The sequence below is a fragment of the Lynx rufus genome, unplaced genomic scaffold, assembly GCF_022079265.1.
Source record: "Lynx rufus isolate CCGP_SWC_20201006 ecotype Redwood Valley unplaced genomic scaffold, mLynRuf1.p SCAF_26, whole genome shotgun sequence".
Taxonomy (NCBI): Eukaryota; Metazoa; Chordata; class Mammalia; order Carnivora; family Felidae; genus Lynx; species Lynx rufus.
In genome coordinates, this window is record NW_025814841.1 from 1,224,959 (window position 1) to 1,250,355 (window position 25,397).

A 25,397-nucleotide genomic window follows, 5' to 3' on the forward strand; every position below is an offset into this window, starting at 1 on the left:
GGAGATGATGGATATATTTATGGTACAGACTGTGGTGCCGGTTTTTATGGATACTTATGGATGTATAAGTCTCCAAACTTATCAAGCTGTACATATTAAATATGCACAGCTTTTTGTAGGTCAATCTTACCTCAATGAAATGGTTTAAAAAAAAAACTTCATGTAGTAGTATTATTGAAGAAAATTTATATTAACTCATAAATTCTGTTTTAATCTAGAAAATAATACTTTAAGAACTTAATTGTCTGCAATAGATATCACATTGACAGTCCCCCAAATTCTAATTGCTTTTAATGCTTTTGATTTTTTGTCAGACATTTTAAATTACTTTTGGAGTTATGGTTTGTGATATTATGTGATTTGATCAACATAAAAAGTATATTTTTCTTTAATTGCCTTTATCTAAGACAAGCGACCTCTCTATTTAATGACTTAGACATAGAGAGTACTTTCACTTTGAATAAAATCAGTTCTGTATGGATTTTGCTGGCTAGGCAGAGGAGTGGTTAAGAAAGTTTGTTTCATTTTATATATTGCCTCAATTTTAATTTTGGCATTACGTGTGCTTCAATTAAAAAAAAATATCTTTCTGTTTAGGGCACCTGGGTGGCTCAGTATGTAGGTTAAGCGTTCAACTCTTGATTTCAGCTCAGGTCATGATCTCATGGCTTGTGGAATCGAGTCCTGCACTGGACTCTCTGCTGGCAGCATGGAGACTGCTTGGATCCTCTCTCTCCCTCTTACTCTGTTCCTCCCTGCTTATGCTTTCTCTCTCTCTCAAAGATACATATTAAAAAAAAATCCTTTAAAAAATCCTTCTGCTTAATAAAGTATTGGAATACTCATTATCTGACAACTTAAGCGAGAAAATATTAACCAAACAATTTAAGTCATCTCAGAAACCAAAAACTGAATGAAATATATTTTTATCAATACTTTGGCAAGGGTGAGAAATGAGGACTAAACCAAAGCATATTGTTCTAATACTAGTCATTACTTAAAATTTTTTTTTCTGAATACTTTTTATTTTTTAAATTTACATCCAAATTAGTTAGCATATAGTGCAACAATGATTTCAGGAGTAGATTCCTTAATGCCCCTTACCCACTTAGCCCATCCGCCCTCCCACAACCCCTCCAGTAACCCTCAGTTTGTTCTCCATATTTAAGAGTCTCTTAGGTTTTTTCCTCCCCCGTTTTTATATTATTTTTGTTTCCCTTCCCTTATGTTCATCTGTTTTGTCTCTTAAAGTCCTCATATGAGTGAAGTCATATATTTGTCTTTCTCTAATTTTGCTTAGCATAATACCTTCCAGTTCCATCCACATAGTTGCAAATGGCAAGATTTCATTCTTTTTGATTGCCAAGTAATACTCCATTGTGTGTATATATGTGTGTGTGTGCGTGTATACACCCCACATCTTCTTTATCCATTCATCCATTGATGGACATTGGGCTCTTTCCATACTTTTGGCTACTGTTGATAGTGCTGCTATAAACATTGGGGTGCATGTGTCCCTTCAAAACAGCACACCTGTATCCCTTGGATAAATACCTAGTAGTGCCAACTGCTGGGTTGTAGGGTAGTTCTATTTTTAATTTTTTGAGAAGCCTCCATACTGTTTTCCAGAGTGGCTGCACCAGCTTGCATTCCCACCAACAACACAAAAGAGAGCCTCTTTCTCCGCATCCTCGCCAACATGTTGTTGCCTGAGTTATCGATGTTAGCCATTCTGACAGGTGTAAGGTGGTATCTCACGGTATTTGTATTTCCCTGATGTTGAGCATTTTTTCATGTGCCGATTGGCCATCTGGATTTATTTGGAGAAGTGTCTATTCATGTCTTTTGCCCATTTCTGCACTGGATTATTTGTTTTTTGGGTGTTGAGTTTGATAAGTTCTTTATAGATTTTGGATACCAACCCTTTATCTGATATGTTGTTTGCAAATACCTTCTCCCATTCTGTAGGTTGCTTTTTAGTTTTGCTGATTGTTTCCTTTGCTGTGCAGAAGCTTTTTATTTTGATGAGGTCCCAATAGTTCATTTTTGCTTTTGTTTCCCTTGCCTCCGGAGACATGTTGAGTCGGGAGTTGCTGTAACCAAAATCAAAGAGGTTTCTGCCTGCTTTCTCCTCGCGGATTTTGATAGCTTCCTGTCTTACATTGAGGTCTTTCATCCATTTTGAGTTTATTTTTGAGTATGGTGTAAGAAAGTGGTCCAGGTTCATTCTTCTGCATGTTGCTGTCCAGTTTTCCCAGCACCACTTGCTGAAGAGACTGTCTTTATTCCATTGGATATTCTTTCCTGCTTTGTCAAAGATTACTTGGCCATACATTTGTGGGTCCATTTCTGGGTTCTCTATCCTGTTCCATTGATCTGAGTGTCTGTTCTTGTGCCAGTACCATACTGCCTTGATGATTATAGCTTTGTAGTATAGCTTGAAGTCTGGGATTGTGATGCCTCCTGCTTTGGTTTTCTTTTCAAGAGTGCTTTGGCTATTCACGGTCTTTTCTGGTTCCATACAAATTTTAGGATTATTTGTTCTAGAGCTCTGTGAAGAATGCTGGTGTTATTTTGATAGGCATTGCATTGAATATGTAGATTACTTTGGGTAGTATCGATATTTTAACAGTATTTGTTCTTCCTATCCAGGAGCATGGAATCTTTTTCCATTTTTTTTGTGTCTTCAATTTCTTTCATAAGCTTTCTATAGTTTTCAGTGTATAGATTTTTCATCTCTTTGGTTAGATTTATTCCTAGGCATTTTATGGGTTTTGGTGCAATTGTAAATGGGATCGATTTAATCATTACTATTTTAAAAATGAAAAACACTATTATGCCATATAATCTTTTGGCACATAATACTAGTGAACTCATATTTTAAAATTTAATTAACAAGTATAAACCTGGGAGGTAAACTTCTAAATAAATCGATTAAAGTTAATATAATAAAGTCAATTACTTAATTGTTTTTATCATTCTAGGGGCAATCGATGTTTTAGTTAGTAGGTCTGGAGTATGAAAGATACTGAAGTAGAAGTGGTATAAAATTAACTTTAAAGATGAAAAATGGAAAAATTTTTGCCAGCTTTTATCCTAAAAAGAGTGAAAGTCAACCCAAAAGAAGTGGGACAAAAAAGCAATGTAGCTTAAAAAGCTCCACTTTTGAGACCTGTGTCATCAAGCAGCAAGACCGGCATACCCAACACATGACACTTTGAAACCCAAAACTTTCGGAGGATTCTAAATGAGAGTCTCTTGAAGTTGGTACTTGGGGTTGAGGGTAATACCACCTGAAGGGTGCAGTCATGAGCCATGTGGTACTTGGTGACAGAATAAAATTGACTTATATTACTGTAGTATTACTTTCATTTCATGATAAGAAATTTTAAAAATTCCATTTATAACACAACAGATAAATTTAAAAGATGAATGCAAAATTCACATGAGTCTTAAAGACAGGCTTCAAAGATATTTTAAGCTTATCAGGGTAGCCACTGCATTAGACTATACTATTAGATTCTTGGGCACTTGTCAAGTACATCAAACTTCAAAAGGTATTTGATGGACAAGTTCAAGAGGTGGTGATGAATGACTCACAGTCAGGTATGTTTTTTGGTTTCCCTCTCCTTGTAGTGCCTCTGAGTACACAATATGATAAAAATATTTTGGTGTATAAAGGGAGCTATGCCTGAAGTAATTCTGCCTGACTGTTATTGATAAAACAAACAAACAAACAAACAAAACAAAGAAACAATATGCTTTTAAAAATCAAGGCATAAAATAATTAAACCATTCTCCATAGTGAACCAAATTTATGTTTTAGGTATGCAGATGCAACACACAAAGTAAGAGGAATTTTTTGAAAAATATTTTATACAATGGAACTTCCATGACAGGAACATGAAAATTAAATTACAGTATGGTCAATGTAGTGTGAAAGAATGTTCCACAGTCTTAGCATTGCATATGTTTAACACAACATGTGAAGTGATGACATGGGATAGCAGAGTGGTTTTTCCCCTTCTATTGTACAATGTCATCACCTAAGGAGCTGTACAGAATATGGACTTTGACTTGGTCTGAGGTGACCCTGAGGCAGTAAGTTTTGAAAGCTCCCCCAAATGATTAAAAGTTTCTGCCAAGACTGAGAATTTGGTATGGTGAAAAGGACTATAGGCTCTGAATTACCGATTAACTATTATGATTTGCTACAACGAGGATTTGGGCTAAGTAAGAAAAAAGTTTAGAGAAATTATCTGTAAAATAAAGATGACAGTCTATGATTAGATGGGTTGCTCTAGATCTAAGACAGAATAACATTTTGATAACACTGTGGGGAAGCTATCAGCAAAGTCTAGACTGTAGGACATCCTAGAGAAAAAAAAAACTGATTTCTTAAAAATGAAAATTACAAGGAAAAAAACAAAGCACAGCAAAGAAATAGAGAATCTACATTTACAGAGACTTAGGAGACATTTTAACTGACTGAAACATTTGGAGCTTAGTTGCATCCTGATTCAAAGAACAAATCATAAAAATACATTCATGTTACATACATTTTAAACATATTTATGACATTTGAAGAAATGTGAACTGGGGAAAAGGAAGGATCATAGAATAAGTCGATAAAGCACAGTGATTGGTATATGCAACTTCATTATACTATTTATCTCTATTTTTGTTTGTTTATCAAATCAAGGCACTATCATCAGAAAATAGTGCCAATAGGCATCTTTCCCCACCTTTACCTTAAGACCTTCCAATACTTTGTTGAAATGTCATTAGAATACTTCCCTTGTCAGTGAAAATCCATAAAAACAATCCTTATCAAAACCAAAAAGTAACATTTTTCACAAAACTGCAATGCACCACATAAACCATTAGCCTCACTACACATGCTCTCTACTTGTCATTGGACACTGGCAGAAACCAAGGGAAAAGAATCTACCATAAGTACCTCCTTCTCAGTTGAAAGGGAAGGTCATTAATCTGCCAATAGCAGAAGGATTCATAATTAAGAAATGTAAGACATTACGGCTGAAAAAAAACAAACGAGGTAAGGTGATATATGTTTTTTAATTTTTAATGTTTTATTTATTTATTTATTTTTTAGACAGAGAGAGACAGAGCATGAGCAGGGGAGGGGCAGAGAGAGAGGGAGACACAGAATCTGAAACAGTCTCCAGGCTCTGAGCTATCAGTACAGAGCCTGACGCCGGGCTTGAACTCACAGACTGTGAGATCATGACCTGAGCTGAAGTCAGACGCTTAACTGACTGAGCCACCCAGGCGCCCCGGTAAGGTGATATTTTTATGCTAACTACATTTGTACTGACTAAACTAGAATAATAAAGAGTAGATGGTAAAGAATATTAATCTTTTACACACCCTGAGTCATATGCATAGATTTCTCAGGTTTTTTTCTCCCAATAATCAGGAATCTTTGTTCTGATGGGTCATTAGAGGCTCTTACTTCTGACCACTTTAAAATTGGCTAACTCTGCTCGCAGTGAATGTAGATTTCTGCTGCTCTCACCTCTCTCTGGAATTTACTATACAAATTTCTAATTCTGTACTCTTTTCTTCCTTTTCTCATCATTTCTAATTCTTAAATTCCAGTATTTTCTAATTATCTTCAATAGGACTTCCAACTTGAGGGGCACCTGGGTGGTTCAGTCAGTTGAGCGTCTGACTTCTGCTGTGCTGATAGCTCAGAGCCTGGAGCTTGCTTCAGATTTTGTGTGTCCCTTTCTCTGCCCCTCCCTGGCTCACACTCTGTGTCACTTTTTCTCTCTCAAAAATAAACAAACATTAGGGGCGCCTGGGTGGCTCAGTTGGTTAAGCATCCAACTTCAGCTCAGATCATGATCTCAGTTTGTGGGTTCGAGCCCTGCATCAGGCTCTGTGCTGACAGCCTGCTCAGAGCCAGCAGCCTGCTCCAGATTCTGTGTCTCCTTCTCTCTCTCTGCCCTTCCCCCCACTCACGTGCACATTCTCTCTCTCTCAAATATACATAAACGTAAATATTAAAAATTTTTTTAAAAAAGACCTTAATTTAAGAACATTAGAAATTGAAAAAAAATAGGACTTTCAATGTGAATATTTCAGAATTGAATTTATTTCAAATATTATAGAATTTTTCTTGGTATCTTAAGTGCACATTTTAGTAATGTGGGGTGCCATAGTTTGGATTAAATTTTAACACATTTGGGAGTCATGATGAAGGTAATGTTGAATCTATAAAGAGTTAATAAACAGTGGAGACACCAGGGAAAATAATCCTGGAAGATTAAAGAATATTTTCAGATTATCATAGTATATAGAGAACATTTGTTGCTGACGTGCATAAGAACAAAAACAAATGGATTACACTTATAGAGATATGTTTCTTTAAACTCACTATTAAGAAAGAACTTTCTAACAGAGTTCTCCTAAAATGAAAAGTACTGCCCTTTGAGGTGATAAACTCTACCACGGAATTATGTTAAAGCAGAACAAAGAACAGTGTAAAATAGGAGAGGCTGAACTGCCAGTTAATTCTAACTTCCAGCATCTATAAATTTATGACCAATTTACTACAACTGGCATAAGAACTTATTTTAGGATGTAGACTATCATGAAAAATGAGCAAAACTTTTATATCCTATTTTAATCTATGCCCAAATTTATTCCTTAATCCAATAAACAGCAATATAAAAATAATATTGAGAATGAATTATATGCTTGCATTGTTCTTAGCTCTGAGAATACAGTCATGTATGAAGCTGACAAAATCCTGCCCTCACGGCGCTTACAATGGGAGAGGGACAGGACTCACACAGAAGAGAAGTTGGAGCAGAGTAAGTTAATCATATGCAAAAGTTTTCCCAATGTATAAATTTCTGGTTAGCAATATATTTCTGCCTAAATAGCAGTCAGGGATGATAATCTCCTAAGTATCAAGGAAGCAGAGTAAGCAGAGTAGCTAGTTTTAATCAAACAGACTGATGTCCATGTTGGCAGCCATAATAAGTTCATCCTATATTCTAAGTCACCTATTCTCCGTCTCTAGGTAGAAAAAAGCCCCCCAACAGCACTTCACAGTTTGAAGTATTTATTTTTACCTAAGTGCTCTAAAAAAAATTCCATTTGTACAATGAGAACATTTAAAATACTTATGTCATTATACATTTGTTTACCAACAGTGAACCCTAATGTAAACAATGGGCTTTGGATTAAAAAATACATACTTTTTAGGCACTTAGTAACCATCGGGCACAATACAATACAAGCAATATGCGATTATAAATTTTCTAGGAAATCCATTAAAAAAAAGTTAAAATAACTGTTTTTTACTTAACTCAATATCTCTAAAATACTGTCATTTCAACATAATCAATATAAAAATTAATGATATTTAAAATTTTTCTTTTAATTCTAGATCTTTAAAATCCAGTATATAGTTTGTATTTACAGGGAACATGTTAGTTCATACTAGCCACATTCCAAAAGTGCTGAATAGCTACATGTGGGCAGTAACTATTGTATCTATAGGAATTCGTATGTTCTGCACTACAGCACCCCTCAAGTCAGACATTAAATTTTCACAGGAAATACCTAATGGTGTTTAGATTTAGATTTATTTAGATTTCATAAAACTTACAGTGGAAAATTCATTTATCCTAGTTGTTCCAAAAGTATTAAAAACTTATCCAATAGCTGAATCAAGTATCCACGTTAAAATTTAACTAAAATTAAGAAAAATTAAAAATTCAATCCCTTAGTTACATTAGCCACATTTCAAGTACAAAATAGCCACATAGTAAACATGTGGCTACCAGACTAGACAGTACAGGACTGTTCCTAGACAACACAGCAAAAAGTTTCTAAAATTATTTTTTTTCTCTGCCATTTACTTTTTATTTGAATTAATTCTTGCTGAAAACAAGTGAGGAGACATTTATTTCTTCTTTAGAAATTTCAACTTGCAGAATCTGCCACAAGAACTGAGGCAATTCCTTTGAATCAAAATAGTTAATAATCAAATAATCAACCAGATAGTCTATCACTTCCAAGGTTAAGTGCTCCAACTCCAATGGAGAAAAGTCCATTACCTGATTGAAAATATTGCCACCCACCTTGCCACTCAAGTTAGAAACTTCAATGTTATCTAGATGTCATTACATACTGTCTTAACACCTAGGTAATAATACCTGCTTTAAAAACTTAATTTCATCACCTTCCACTCTACCTTCAACTGTTGCTACCATAGTACAAGTACCCATCTTTGATCATCTGTTCTATTTTAAAAGCTTCCTAAAACGAATTTTAAATACACAGAGACTATGTATGTATGTCAACACCCATGTAACTAACCTTCACCCAGAATAAATACAGAATACTTCCAGTACTCTATAAAAGTTCCTTCTTGTCCCTAGTGACTCTCTCAACCCCCAGAAACTGGCAGTTTGATGGACTTTTGATTAGTTCTGCCTTGTTGAACTTCATGTAAATGTAATTATATAGTATATACTCTTTTATGCCTGGCTTGATTTCTTTAATTAAACACATTATCTATGAGATTCATCCATGTTGTTGCCTATGCAAGCGGATCTTTTTTATTGCTATGTTATTTGGAATTTCATGAATTTTCCAAAATTTATTTATACATTCTCCTGATAGGAGGCATTCAGGTTGTTTCCAGTTTGGGGCCTACTGTGAATAAAGCTGGTATGAAGATTAATAATGTTAAAGTATTAAAGAACCCAAAATAAATGTTCAATATATGTTACTTCTTTCCCTCCATAATATTGGAGTTACAGTACAAACTGACGCTGAACAGACTACACAAAATGAACTTAATTCAAAATCAGGTTCACATTTTAAATGAAAGACTTGCCATGTATACCTTTAATCATTATACATGTTAAGTACATGCACCATAAATTCATATCACATAAACCACAAACATTAACACCAAATGGATAACAAAATTTAATCCCACATAGTATCACATTTTAGCATCTGCTCTATAATTTCTAATGCATCAGGAAGACATTAATCCAAGCAACCACAACGGAAAAAACAGATTTTGCCACCCCATCAATCTGATAAGACAAAGCAGGTAAAACATTATATGTAATATTAAAAGATGTATTTCCAAGAGGTTACAGAAAGTTAATTAGTGTTATTCTGGCCAGTTAAACAAGTTCAGTAAATCTGAGCATGTGAAATTTTTACATTTTGTAAAATTAGCCTAAGCTTAATTCCCTAGCGTTAATGTAAATTCATTTCAAAATAATGCTTGGGAATGAAGTTAGAAAGCAGTGCTAATTTGAATGAATGTGTCAAATGACTAGTGTACTTCTTCTGTGCAGGAAATAATATTAAAAGGAATCAGATCAGAAATAAATGTTTTATAAAAATTAGTAAAACAGTAATTAGTATTCTAAAATATACTCAATAAGTCATTTTATTGTTGGTAAATTGCTTCTCTAATATTTTAAATCAAAAGGAAAATAATAAATAGTAGTAAACCAAGGTCACTAATCAGATTCATTCAATAAACATGTATGCAAGGAAAATAAACGTTTAAAAATTATCCTTTTGTGCAAAGATCACTTGACTTTGCCTGTACTACTATAAAGCTATAAATTCACACGAAGTAAAAAAGATCCACAAAAAATCTGCACATGTTTCTCCTTACCTCCCATTCTCTGGCTGCAGCTTCATTAGTAGAATCCTCATTTGTTTCAGATTCTTCAAGCTTTTTTACTACTATAAATCCAGGTTCTCTGGTACATTCACCAGTATCTTCTGCATATATTTCTGGACTCCACTGAATGAAGAAGGCATACAAGTGGTCTGTCCTGTTAGAACAAGTGACTATTAATAATAGACCTAGCATTTACAAAATGGTATTTGTTAAATATCTTCACAAAACCTGAAGACTTAAAATACAAAATATACTATGCTTTATTTAAGGGGGTAACAAAGCCTAATGTCAGGAAGACAGTAACTCAAAAAAATTTTACTTGGCTGTATTCTGTCAAATTGTTCTCAGAAAACTAGTAAGATTTTCCTTGGCATGTTTTTGAGTAAGCTCAGATGCTACCCATGATAATGTTTCTCTTTAAAGAAACTAGTGATGGGAAGGGAAATTGAACCTGCGATCGTGACCTCATTCACACAATGACCTAATTATCTAAAAAAGAAATAAACAATTTATAAATGTGGACATTACACAAAATTTTCCCAAGTCAATAAAAATTTAATGTGCTTAACTTTTAAATCATACTAGGAACACACAATGCATTCTTGGTTCAAAAACAGATGATCTAATCTTTTAAGTCTCTTTCTCCATTTTCAATTTTGTTTACCATAGCAAAACCTGCTGTTACAAAAGATAATTAAATCCCTGATAAACTTATTTGAGGATCAAACACACATTTCAAATATCTATGTTTGTGGCTATCAATTAGTAGGGATAAGAGATTATAGATCATTACCTACCTTGAGGTAAGAACTATACTATTTAATATTTTGATGAAACTTCTTGCTCTATGACATTTTAGCTACCTAAAATTCACTTTTTTTTTTTTTTGCATTAAACCACAAAGAGGAATAAAATTTAAACTGGGGTAACTTAAGGGGCACCTAGGTGGTTTAGTCTGTTAAGCATCAGACTTCGGCTTAGGTCATGATCTCAGTTCATGAGTCTGAGCCGCACAGTGGGCTCCCTGCTGTCAGCACAGAGCAGCAGCACAGAGCCTACTTTGGATCCTTTTCCCCCCCTCTCTCACTGCCCCTACCCAGCTCATGCTCTCTCAAAAAAAAATATATTAAAAAAAAGGGGGGTAAATTAAAAAACAAAAAATAGGAGTTAAATTATTTTTAAAAGATTTGATGTCAAGTTTTAAAATTTTTTTTTTTTCAACATTTATTTATTTTTGGGACAGAGAGAGACAGAGCATGAACGGGGGAGGGGCAGAGAGAGAGGGAGACACAGAATCGGAAACAGGCTCCAGGCTCTGAGCCATCAGCCCAGAGCCTGACGCGGGGCTCGAACTCACGGACTGCGAGATCGTGACCTGGCTGAAGTCGGACGCTTAACCGACTGCGCCACCCAGGCGCCCCTGATGTCAAGTTTTTAAAAGTACTTTTCTACTGGTGTTAAGTGATATGTAAGATAATTTTAATTCAAGCAGTCTCAATAATGTTTTTGTCTTTTACCTTTCTTGTGGCACAGCAAACCAATATTCGTGTTTCTTATCTCTCTGTGCATACTGTTGCATTGTTGCACTTGCTTGAGAAACAAATGTTTTCCTCATTGGTTTTCCAACTCTGAGACATAAGAACTTATGCAATCGATGCCTTCTCTTTTCTTTTAAAAGTGCAGAACCTAGAAATGAGATACAAACAGAATTCATTCCATTCTCATATACCATGCTTAAAAAATTCAGATAAAGTGATGTTTATCTCCAAACTTCTAACAAATATAGAAGAAAATTTTAATTTACTGACACTTACTTAGATGAATTTTCTTAAGGAACTTTTATTTTCTTCCAAAGGTAAAGTGACAGGTACAACCAGACCAATGAACTAGCACCCAAGTAATGAACTGAAATTATGTCTAAGCGCATTAAGAAAAAATGTGAAAGTTTCAGCAACTCTTCTATTAAATTTTTGTGTAGAACAACCATATTAAAGTAATTATATGCACAAACATAATTTTCTGCATGTTCTCTATCAACCTTCTAGAATAATATCTAAAAATATTTGCAGAACTTTAAAAGGTTTACTTTTCATATAGTTGTAATAAACAAAAATTTACTAAAAAAAGTTTCTGAAGCTTTTACATATATATGAAAGTAGGATATAACAGTCAAAAATATGCTGGACTCAGCCATCTGGACAGTTTATTAAGCCTGAATTATCTCTAACTTCCCAAATAGAGATGCTGATGTAAGGTACACTGAGGGTCTGACACTATGAATGAATTCAGGATTTTGGACATGATGTTTCCGAAGCTGGCATACTATGGAAGAATAAGCACTTTACAGTCAGGAGAGCTGGGTACTAGTCATGGCTTTCTTCTGTACAATACTGCAAAAGGTGCATAATCTATATGAGCCCCAATATTTGCATCTGATTAAAAGAGTGAACCTTTACCATTTTCCCCACAAATATATTCCACAGCTGTGTACCTATTAAATCATGCTATATTAAAAAGTCACTAAAAATTAGAAACCTGGATTATTTCCCTATGACAGAACTTCTAGCTACTTAACATCATATCCCACACCCAAAAACCCCACTAAAATGAAAGTAATCTACCACATTAGGTTAAACAGAATCCCTCACTTTATCTTTTTCAAAGGTTTCAAAATATAAGAAAACCGTAAGACACAAGGATATCAAATAAAGATATTCACACCAGCATTCTTTACAAATATCAAAGACAGGAAATAACATGAATTGTTAATAACAACTGAATGTGTTAACAATATGGAAGTTGTTAAAATATAGGGCCATTAAAAACCGTATTTTCAAAAACTATAATGACTTGGGAAATTATTCATGACACAAAATATTAAGTAAACAAAGGATACAACACTATCATCCTGATTTTATATAAAAAATATCTATGTATAGATACCTACAAATATCAAAATCGTATACATGTGTATTTAAACGTGTGTGTATACACACATACACACCAAAAATCAAAAATAAATGTAACAATTGTTAACAATGAGTATTTCATTGATGAATTTCAGGTAATTTTTATCAATTTTCTAAAAATTTCCTATACTTGTCAAATGTTCTTTAATGAACATTAGTTCTGAATAAGGAAAAAGGTATTACAAAGGAACTATTCATATTCAATCTTTTACAGAATTTTATTTGAGCAAATTAATTCTTTAACATCTACTGAATACAATCTTTAGATCATTAGGATATCTAAAAAAGATGGTGCAAAGAAAATTCAGTACGTATTTTAAAAACTGAACCAAACTCTCATGTATTGCTGGCGGAAATATAAAATGTGCAGCCATTGTGAAAACAGTTTGGGCGTTCCTCAAAAAATTAAACAGAGAAATACCATAGGATCCAGCTAATCTACTGTTGGGTATATATCCAAAAAAATGGAAAAGAGGGATCTGAGCAGATATTTGTACACTAATGTTCAGAGCAGCACTATTCACAATGGCCAAAAGGTGGAAACAACCCAAATGTACATTAACAAATGAATACATAAAGACAATGTGTTATGTATAGTTAGCCCTTGAATGAGACAAGGTTAGGGACACCAACCCCCAACACAGTCAAAAATCTGCATATAAACGTTTGACTCACCCAAAACTTAACTACTAATAGCCTACTGTTGACTGGAAGCTTTACCAATAATATAAACACTTGATTCACACAGGTTTTGTATGTTATATGTATTATATTCTGTATTCTTACAATAAAGTAAGCTAGAGAAAAGAAAATGTTAAGAAAATCCTAACGGGTACATGGGTGCATTAAGCATCTGACTTGATTTCGGCTCAGGTCATGATCTCACAGTTTGAGTTCAAGCCCTGCATCGGCTCTGCGCTGACAGTGGGGAGCTTGCTTGGGATTCATATTCCCTCTCTCTCTCTGTCTCTGTCTCGGTCTCTCTCCCTGCCCCTCCCCTGCTTGTGTGCTCTCTTTCTCAAAATAAACTTTAAAAAAAGAAAATCATGAGGTGGCTGGGTGGCTCAGTTGGTTAAGCGACTGACTTTGGCTCAGGTCATGATCTCATGGTTCCACGAGTTCGAACCCCGCATCAGGCTCTGGGCAGACAGCTCAGAGCCTGGAGCCTGCTTCAGATTCTGTGTCTCCCTCTCTCTCTGCACCTCCCCAACTCACACACTCTTTCTCAAAAATAAATAAATATTAAAAAAAAAAGAAAAAAGAAAAGAAAATCATAAGAAAAAAATACATTTACAGTATTGTACTGTAATAAAAAAAAAAAATCATGTATAAGGGGACCTGCACAGTTCAAACCCATGTTGTTCAAGGGTCAACTGCATAATAGAGTATTATTCAGCTTTAAAAAGAAGCAAATTTTCATACATGCCACACCAAAGATAAAACTTAAAAGTCATTGTGCTAGGGGTAATAAGCCACATACAGAAGAACAAATATTGTTATGACTCCACTTATATGAGTTGCCTCATATATAGACAGAAGTTCACAGAGACAAAAAGTAGAATGGTGGTTGCCAGGAGGTGAGGGGAGAGGAGGGGAGAATGAGGAGTTACTACTTCACGGGTGCAGGATACCTTTTCTGTTTGGAAAGATGATAGAGTTCTGGAAATGGCTAGCGGTGATGACTGTACAACATGAAGGTACTTAATGCCACTAAAATTTACACTTAAAAATGGTTACTACGGTAAACTTTATTTCAGCAATAAATTATTGAATTTAAGTTTTATAATTTCACATGTAAATTGGATTGATTAGAATCAATATTCTGCCAGAATATCAGAAATGCTGGCTAGGTTCCCTGAAGTACACCCCATTATGTATTAAGTGGAAGCAGTGCACATTAGAAAACAACATGGTCTACTACTATAATTTTCACTAAGTAAACTACTAAAAACCAAACTGAAAGAGAAATGGCGTTTTAATTTATTATTCTTGGTGCTTTATAAAGGGAAATGTTTAATCAGACAATGATGAACTTCCAGATACTTGGAATCATTTCAGAAATAAACTTGTACATCTAATTGCGCTTTTTTAAAAAAAGGTACAATTACAAACTTTGGCAATTACACTATTACAATTACAAACTGCAATTACATTATTTTATGCGCAATGAAAAAAGGCCTTTTAATGAGGTAACATACCAAGAACTAAGAGAAATGGAGAAATCAAAGGTATTCCAGAACTTGTGTGCATTTTCAAGAAATTAATTGTTTAAAGATAGAACACAGTCAGGAGGGTGTACACATGGTGGAAAAGATGCTCATTATGTGTATAATCCGCCATGGGATAAGGAAAGACAAGACTAGGAACTAGACACCATATACTTACCCCTGGAGAAAAGTAGCAGTCAAGGGCCACTAGATTGTCCTTCAGAGTGGCCTATGATACAGCAGCTTTTTAGTCCGTGAGGAAGGAGGAAGACAATATGCAGTAAGATGAATTAACTTTATATATTCCTTAACACTTACCTTCTATATCAGCAGTTGCTATTTTATGCTTAATTTCTTTTTGTGACACCTGTTGAATATTTTCCCTTTGCTGCTTAGTCTGTTGCATAGTATGGGTTTTCCAGAGTTTCCGGAGTTCTTCTACCTCTGCCTCGGAGTCCAGATTTTGTTCCTTTCCTTGTTTTCCTTTGTTGACAGTTTGCTTTTGTTTAAAATCTGCTGCTTCCCCAAAAGATATACTTTCTTTTTCACCCTCTTCCTGATGTAGTGAATTCTCATTAAGAAAATCCTGGTCTGCATTTCCTTTTATACTTGTGCTTTGTTCTTTAGAGCCTGAGATCTCTTGAAAATTATCTGTAGCCTGATCTCCTTCCTTAATGGCCTTTTCAAGATTATTTAAATCTGTTTTAAGAGAAGAAGTCCCAACTTCATTTGTAGAATGTCCAGAATCAGATTTTAACTGATCAGTAGTAGAAGACTCTGATATGGCTGTTAAACATTCTCCACCACTTTGATTGACAGTTTGCACAGATTCTGATGACGCACCAGATGATTTATCTTGTCGAAGCTCATCTGAAGAGACAAGCTCCTCTCGTATAGGAGAGAGTTCCGATTCTGTGAACACATCTTCAGAAAGAGACTCCTCGGTGCTCCTGGGAGCAGTGCTGGCACTATCATTACCTGCATCACGGGTTCTTGAGTCTATTTCATCAGTATTACTTCTTGTCATTTTCTTTAAATGGCAGAAATCCCTTCCAGATAACTGATCTATCTCTCTGTTAATAAACAAAATTAAAAGTTATTACTTTTTAAGTTGCAGGGTTTTATTTCCCACAAACTTAACACTCAATTAGTACTAAAAAGGTTTCTCTAAAAGGGATATACCACTTAATAGCATATCAAAATTTGATTTATACTGATAGGCCAAATAATTAAGTCAAGCTTTTGCAATAATCTAAGATCTGGGAAACATCAGTGTAAGATTTCCAAATTGAATTCATCTACCTGAAAAGAGGTTGGAGATGTAACTTTTGGGTGAAGCTATAATTCTACACTAAAAATTATTAATGGAATATGGAAAATTAGCTTAGATAAAATTTTGATTAAAATTTTACATGTCTTGATAAAGAAAAAAATACATTGATATTACCCACATGGATACATGAACACCCAGTGCTTATTTATTTACATAGATATTTGTAATCTATTTGAATAGAGATTGCACTAAAATATTAGGCTCAAATGCAAAGCTGAAGACCAACTGGAATAGAACTGAGGCAGTACTTACTGGAATTCTTCAGGCTACCAGAAACCACTCTTAATTCAGAGAAAACTTGTTCATCTAAAGGTTCAGATACTAGATATGTGAATGGTTTATATTCTATTAAGACTGCCATATTTAATGGCATTTGTAGATATGAGCACTAATGTTCAAAGTTAGATAGTTTAAGTTCTAGAAGGAGGTAGTATAAACATCTATATAAAGCATGAAATAAAAGTCAGAAATTTAAAATGATGGTTAAAAGCAGTTTGTGACAAAGGGAAATTATAGTAGTTCTGAGTGGAGAAACCACGAACATTTGTTTAAGAATAGAAAAAAAAAACCAGGAATGTAAGCTGAAACAAAAATAACTGGCTGTCTCTGGATGGTGAAGCTGGATAATACTTTGAGTCTTTTTTGATATTTTTCAAATTTCATAGAAGTATGCGCAATTTTTGTAACTAGAATAGGTAAAATGTATTTTTTAAAAAGGTGTTAGTTGAATTACAATTCATATATCTCTCTCCCTCCCTTATATCTGATTCACCTTAGGAGACAAAAGCATGTGATTTGTGCTATTAAAAATGTAATAGTGTCATCTACTGGTGATCCATTCAAATTGCATATATAGGGTCTTGGAACTTGGCAAAAGGCAAAATTTTGAGAAACTGTATATGAACATTTACTTTAAAAAAAATTTTTTTAAATGTTCATTTATTTTTTAAGACAGAGGCAGAGCATGAACAGGGGAGGGGTAGAGAGAGAGAACAAGACACAGAATTTGAAACAGGCTCCAGGCTCTGAGCTGTCAGCACAGAGCCCGACGCGGGGCTCGAACCCACAAACTGTGAGATCATGACCTGAGGTGAAGTCGGATGCTTACTAAGACCCTTAGGTAAGAGACAAAATTAATAAATGTAAGAGAATCTATGTTTGAATAAAGGCTGTAAAACCTTCACAGTTAATATGCTAAAAGACTAAATATTTATTTCTGTCAATGATGCTGCTTCTGCTTAACACGGTTCCAGAACAATACCTTTTAAATCAACTTCCCAAGCAGAAGATGGAAGAAAATCAATCAAATCTTATAAGTCAGTTTTGCTACACATGACATTACTCTGCAAAACTACTTGCTTTATTTATCTGATCTGCTGCCAAATAATGTTTTTAATTAATTTATAAGGCAAGAACTGAAAAGACACTTCTTTTTGGAGGAATTTTTTAAATGTTTGGACCAAATGTATGGTCTTTCCAGGTGACATTCTAAATTATAAAATAGCGATCTGCAAAAAAGAGGAGCTCTACATCATCCTGGTGGAATACTTACAGATCATTCAGCATAAGAGAATCCCAAAGAATCATAATAAAAATCTCAACCGTGACTGACAATATACGCATTCATATATAATCTTGTTTTTCTTTTAACCGAATCCTTTACTCCTTTATCTTTGTCTCATCCCTCCACCCACTTCAACAATACTTACTTGCTCAAAGTGACTTTGGATGATGATCTACAAAAATAACTAAAGTAGAGGATATTCTAGGAATTATCTGCACCTCTACAGAGGAGTTTACCAAGCCAAAATACTATCTATTGTATGGAAAGTATAATGGACACTTCTTGAATAAGGGATTTTATTCTACCACAGGTATCCTAACAACTCATGTACTCTGCCTCAGAAACAAAAATAATTTGCTCCTTTCCTAGCTAAGCAGTTCTGTACCACACGAGTTAATTTTAGAACAATGATCCACATCCCTGTGGGCTAATAAAGGAACATATATCTTTGGCTCAGTTAAAGTGAAGCCATTTTTAAATGGTTGACAAAGTATGTATGGAAGAATAGAGGGTGCTCTTTTGTTACATATCAATTTTCTTCCTTTCCTCTTCTCCTTCCTTTTTTGGTATACTGTCTTCTTCCCCTTTTATTTCTTATTCCTCCTTTTTCTCTCTGGTCATTCCTGTGGTCAAGCACGTCACTTTCAAAGGCTGTGCTGAGTTGCAGTCTTATACCTATGTTATTTGAATCCTACAAATCCCTTGACCAGTATATTCCAAGGTTAACTCTTTCAAGATTAACTGAGGAAGAATGATGCTCATGTGATCTCCCCCATATCCCACACTGGACTCTTCAGGCTCTTGTAAGAAAAATCTGAAAGCTACACTAGTTCACTTGTATTACCTCATATTAGTCACAGAAATAATTTAAAATTCTGTGTCTTTATAAAAAGAGCTGGTAAACACTAAATTAAATGAGGTTTATAGGTTACTTTAAACATCCAGTTCTCTGACAAAATATACAAATATAAACCTAAAACAATCCCTAATTGTTTAAGATGTGTTAAGAACAATCTTTTTAATACTACATATACTTTTTCATTATTGACAAAATGAAAAGCAGTTATAATAAAAAAAATACTAAAGAGTATTCGACAAGGGCCAACTATCTAGATGTAATAAAATCACAAAAGAGAATAAATACCAATCTTACATGGGTAAAGATTCCTTTATTTTGCTATCCAAAATTTCTTTGTACATTGCAGCTGACATCACCTCTTCCATTGGACACATGATGCCATATTCCTCACAGCCATTCTCTTGAACCAAAGGGTCAGTTTTATGTGGATCAAACATTATATTATTTGGTGTAACCAGCAGCACACCACTGACTGTGCCCTAAGATGAAAAAAGACAATATCATTTAATCTTCAAAGTTTAAATTTTCACAAAGTAGTCTAGCTGTTTTTACTAATTTTCTTCTGAAGTTAGGCCTTCTGTTATATATAAAAGTAGTACATCCAAGCACTATGACACTCTCATGAAAACATTTTATACGTTTTACACTAATTTACATTCTGCTTCCTGTGTTGTTCCCTCACTAGAGGTACCAAATATAGTTTCATATACACAATGCAGGTTTAATAAATTATGTGTTGATGATTCAATACAATACAAGGGAAAAATAGCATAATCTCTTTAAAATATTCTTTAAAAAAAGTCTCTGTTTCAACTTGCCTCTGTTACTGCCTAGCTATTTGACTTGGGGCATGCAAAGTTTCAGTTTCTTCATCTGTAAGAATAGGCATAGTAATCATTTTAATTTAATCACGAAAAACTATGAAATTTCAAATACATTTAATAAATAGCAATATAAATACGAAGAGTCCAACCTCTCAATTTAAAAATGAGCAAATTAAAATCCATAGGAAGCCGATCCCACTAATATTAGCTAATACTTATCGAAAGCCCTGTATGTATCACGCTTTATATAAATCATTGTCTATTTGATCTTCACAATCATAGCTATGAGATGATTATACTGATGGGAAAATTAAGGTTGTTGAGAGGCTAGACAACTTATCCTAAGTAATAAATAACATGGCTAACTGAAAAGCAGAGGAATCAAGATTAAAAATCCAGGCAGTCTGTGCTTTTTACTAAAATCCTTCCACATTCGAGTATAAACTACAGTCACTCCAAATGTGCTAAATATTCCTTAATCCCATTTTAACTCCTATCTATTACCATATTCCGTAAGTATAAAAGTGTAAAGCCAGACAGAATTCTAAAAATAAACTAAGTAGTTACTTCAAAGTTGTCTTGTCTTTTCTTCTGAAGCTATTAAGGAGAAGAAAAACTCAAATCCCGCTTGATTGGTATCATATCATCCTTCAAAGTCCATATTCAGCTCTGGCTTACCTTTTTACCTTTTACCTGGCTTAACTTTAAAAACATAAAACTTAAGTTATGACAGACACTACCATTAAAAATGATCAAGTAAAAGACTAAAAGCAGAAAACTCTACCTAAAATGGTCACCCAACTGTAAGTGGAAAAAAGTTATTGCGGATGGTTCAAGATAATAAAACATACTTATTATTTGTAGTAGCTACATGCAATATTGGAAAGAAGCATATGTGTTTGCAGGCATTTTGGTGGGTTTTGGTGGCAAAAAAAGAATCGATCTAAAACTCTAAACAGCATTTGTTTTAGTTCAGACCAGGGACCACCTAAGTAGGGAGTAACTTTATATAATCCATGGCCTAATCATATTTTGAACGGTATTTTATTTTTTTTTTTAAATTTTTTTTTTCAACGTTTATTTATTTTTGGGACAGAGAGAGACAGAGCATGAACGGGGGAGGGGCAGAGAGAGGGAGACACAGAATCGGAAACAGGCTCCAGGCTCTGAGCCATCAGCCCAGAGCCCGACGCGGGGCTCGAACTCACGGACCGCGAGATCGTGACCTGGCTGAAGTCGGACGCTTAACCGACTGCGCCACCCAGGCGCCCCTTGAACGGTATTTTAAATAGATTCATATATATCAGTCTATATTCCTGGATCATACGCCAACAGAAGTCAAAGAGTAATGGTAAAGTATGTTGTAGGGACATTTACATTGCCACAGATAACCTACGCAATAGATAATAAAGAGTATATACAATGCAAAAATCTTAAAGATTTCCGATCTTCTATCTTCCTTACTCTATCTTGCCCTGTATAAACTTGTTATTTGAGAAATAAAATCAAGATCAGTAAGAATTAAGGAAAGCAAACACCAAGTTTTTGGAAAAACATCAGGTCATCCTTGATTTCATAAATTTCAAGTAAGCATTAGTTTTAAATAATGGCATAATATCAGGTTCACTGGCATAACATTACACACTATCTTTCACTTTTTTTTTTTTTTGCAAAGACAATGATTATTAGGTATGTGACAGAAAAGGCCCAGTATTAATGATTATGCTTTAATTCAGTATACCTATTAATTCTAGAATACTGCTACTCTTAGTAGTATAACTACAGAAATTGTGTAAAGCCTCTCAAAAACTATGCGTCTACTTCTTGGATTAGAAGAGGCTTAAAGCCCTGCCTCTTAACACTAGACTGATCAACCTGGTAATGTGAATTCCCAGGAATTCACCCTTATTTGCTGCTATTGAAGGATGTGCTAACATATTCTTCAAGCTTCTCTTCCTCTGACTCTAGGTGGGACTCTGAGGTATTGTGTCAGATGTTACTCCCCCAAATCAAGAGTTGGCCACGAGAAACACTACTTCAACATAAAATTCACAAAAACCTTTTGAGAAAGTAACTGCTCAAATTCATCTAACCCAAGACCAAGTTTGAAATTATATTCAAACTCATCTAACCCAAGACCAAGTTTGAAATCTTACTGAAATTCATCTAACCCAAGATCAAGTTTGAAATCATAAACTCATAGTTAAGCATTCCCCCTTCATTCTTTTTAATACTGTTTCATAAATCTGGATATATTATCAGGAGCAAGAACATGTTACAGTCAGAGGCTTCAAATTAAAATATCTTCTTAATCCACATGACCTTCAGAAATTTTAATCACAGATTTCTCTTTAGTATTAACAACTGTCAATCCTTTATGTGCAATTACCAGACTAATCTTCCATGGAGAAAATAAAGTCTGTCTGTAAAAGTTACCACTTACACTATAATATTTCTGTATATACTAGAAGATAAAAAACTATGATGTGGGAAACCATCCCAGCAGACTAAATGCTTGTACCCGTCTTTTTTTTCAGTCTTAAGTCCACTCTAATTTAACTACTATAATTATTGTTGATAAATTTCCACAATTTTTACATAAATAACCTTTACTACAGTAAACCTATAGGAAGAGCCAGCCTCCAGCAAGTGATTAGGTTCCAAGAACACCAGGCTACAGGTTGTTCCTAACTCTGACAATGACTTAATCTTTGCTTTGATACTTGAATAAAAATGTTATTCAAATACTTACAGCTGAAATTCTGCTTCTAGTCAAGAACTAATTCTGCCTAAAACTACTAAAACCATACACACACACACACTACATGAAAGGACTATGTGCAGCTACTAGAATGCTGGGGAGTGCCATGTGAATAAGGGAAAACAAATAAGGATGAACTCTACAAATGCCGCAGCATACTGACTGGAGAGTTTCCAGGCCAGAGGCAGAGAAAGGAAAGGAGAGATGAGCCCTTCCCATTGAGAATGCTTTGAAGGTCCACAGAAGGTCTTCTTTCAAGTTTCTAGCTGAGCACTGAATGCTACCTATGTATATGGCAACTATCCCAGGATGAGAAAAGAAGCAACACTCAAAAGAAGCAGAGGAAACAATCCACAGAGACAACAGAGAAAGGTACAGTTTGTGTTCTTAATAACCACAGCAAAAAAACATGTAATTTACAGGGCCCCAGAAAACTCAGAAGGGAATTGTCTCAGTAAAGGGTAAAACTAGCTATAGTTGCTTTGGTTCTGCCCAACAAAACTTAAAACAAGTCATGATATGATCAAGCTGTTTCCAAAAGACAACTGAGTCACAGAAAACAGCACAAAAATAGGTAGAGAAATATAAAAATATCTGGGACCCAAGAAGATAAAATTTATATCTGATATCCAGTTAAAAATTACTAGGCATGTAAACAAAAAGAAAAAAGTGACTCATCACAATGAGAAAAGTCAATTAACAGAAACAAATCCAGAAGTGAGAGAGAAAACAAGTCACAGAAAGACATTAAAATAACTATTATAACTATATTCCATATATTCAAGAATAAATAAGGTAGATTGTGCATGGTAGTTATGGAGAAGGAAGATATGAGAGCCAGTTTGAACTTACAGAGATGAAAAATATGCTCAAAAGAATTAAAAGCAAACTAGACATGGCAGAAAAAACATTAAGTGAACTTAAAGGTATAGCAATTAAAACTGTTCAAAAAATAGAGAAAAAGAAAAAAGAACAGAATATCAGTGAGCTATGAGACATAACATCAAACAGCCTAAAATATGCATAATTGGAATTCCCAAAGAAGAGGAGCGGATGGAGAAAAAAAAATTGAATATGGTCCCAAATTTTCCAAATCTGATGGAAACTATAAATGCACAGATTCAAGAAGCTGAATGAATCCTCAGCAAAACAAATAGAAAAATACGCCAAGGCACACCATAAACCAATTGCTCAAAATCAGTGATGAAGAGACTATTTTATTTAAAAGATTTTTTAATGTTTATTTATTTTTGAGAGAGAGACAGAGTGCGAGTGGGGGAGGGCAGAGAGAGAGGGAGACACAGAATCCGAAGCAGGCTCCAGGCTCTGAGCTCCAATCTGTCAGCACAGAGCCTGAGGTGGGGCTTGAACTCACCAACAGTGAGATCATGACCTGAACCAAAGTCGGATGCTTAACAGACTGAGCCACCCAGGCGCCCTTGAAGAGACTATTTTAAATGCAACCAAAGAAAATTATCTATGTTGTACACAACACCAAATATAAAAATTGTGTTAGAGTTCTCTTCAGAAATAGTGCAAGACAGAAAACAGGAGGTCTGAAAGAAACATCTTTAAAGTTCTGAGAGAAAAAGAAAACCATGTGTGGCTTCTAAAGTTAATAACATACTATAGTTACTTTCTAAGTAATATCTGGAGTTTATTCTCCAATTCTGTTATTTTACTATACTCCCTCTGCACACTAGAAGTTCTTTGCATACAAAAGCAGCAAGGTGTGGCAGATGAAACATTCACACTGGGTTTGAATTCAGGCCATGACAGAGAAACCTTACCTTGGACTTTAACCTTTCCTGAAAGTTTGTTTGTTTGTTTTTTTCCTGTGAAGAATGAATAGAACCACCCATTTCATAGGATTATTTTGAGTTGAGGAAATAACTAAAACATCTCATATACTTTCTGGCATACAGTAAGTATTGAATAAACAGTAGTTATCTTCTTTTTGTGTGCTATACCAAGTTTGCAAGAGTTATCACTCCAAACAGTGCCCAGAAATGGTCATTTTATATCAGCTTTTTGAAATATTCTATCAATAGCAAATTAGGGGTAATTTATTATAGTAAATTTATATCCCATTGCCTTTAACAACCGCAAAAGACCACCAGATTCTAAGTTAGTTATAAGCAAAGTCCATACAAAGTATTTCCATCAGTATCTTTTTAAAATATTCAAGCAGTTGATGTCAATAATTTAAAATGTAAATGTCAAATCGTGATATTTCAGTAATAAAGCATGATTAAAAATTCTTACCTTGCCACTGGTAATATATTTGCAATTAATTTTAAGAAATTTCTCAGTAAATGCTTCTTCCTCCTCAGAAGTTGAAGATACAACTCGTGCAGGTCGAATACCAGTAAGAGTAGATAAGGGAGTTGCTTCTTTTGGGTGGACTACATCAGGATTCTTTAAAAAAATAAATAAAGACACTTCAGAGAACTAAGTACAAGTTAGCACATTATTAAAGCCAAATGAATAGCTTTCCCTAATTCTCATCACATTTTGGAGGTTAGCTCAAAATATTCTCATTTAAAAAAAATATACAGGAAAGAACAGCACTGTTTTCACATTCAATAAAGGTTTCTCACAGCTTAAACTTACATTTTCAATGATTTCTTAATGGGTTATATATTTATGAATCATCTGGAAAATGTAGGAAAACTACATCTCTTGTACCGTCATACCACGCACGCACGCACGCATGCACACATTCAGTTGTTCCTGAGACCATTTAATATATCCCTCAGGTGTTGGGAGCAGAGAAAAAATGGGAGTGCTTGTCTGTGATACATAGGAACTCAGCCAAAACCATTCACTGGAAGAGCCTTTTAAAATCTTAAGCTACAAAGAGTTTATCAATGCCATTCTACAAGGTATTAGTATTATAAAATAATATTAAGTAATTAGATCACAGATTCTTAACTCTTTTAGTGCCACGGACCATTCTCATAGTGAAGCCTACCTAAGGGCTTTCTTTTCAGAATGTTTTTTTCAATGCTTAAAATATAGGACTACAAAGAAAAACAATTATATTGAAACACAATTATCAAAACATTTTTAAGACTGGATATATATTTTTAACATAATAGTTATGTATACATAATTGATACATAAATGCTTCCTTATTAAACATGAAATAATAAAACCTAGTGTCGACGCTGATAATTTTGA

At 34.4% G+C, this 25,397-nt stretch overlaps 1 protein-coding gene across 7 annotated transcripts in view; it reads right to left on the bottom strand.

Moving 5' to 3' along the window:
- OXR1 (oxidation resistance 1) overlaps positions 1 to 25,397 on the bottom strand; it is a 367,305-nt gene that overhangs the window by 25,214 nt on the left and 316,694 nt on the right. For all 7 annotated transcript variants that reach the window (XM_047089007.1, XM_047089009.1, XM_047089014.1 and 4 more), the window contains 5 exons: positions 24,480 to 24,632; positions 18,924 to 19,108; positions 15,192 to 15,946; positions 11,215 to 11,383; positions 9,689 to 9,851 (listed from right to left, as the gene is read on the bottom strand). In XM_047089007.1, coding sequence (XP_046944963.1) covers positions 9,689 to 9,851; positions 11,215 to 11,383; positions 15,192 to 15,946; positions 18,924 to 19,108; positions 24,480 to 24,632 — 1,425 coding nt within the window. The remainder of the gene's footprint in view (positions 1 to 9,688; positions 9,852 to 11,214; positions 11,384 to 15,191; positions 15,947 to 18,923; positions 19,109 to 24,479; positions 24,633 to 25,397) is intronic.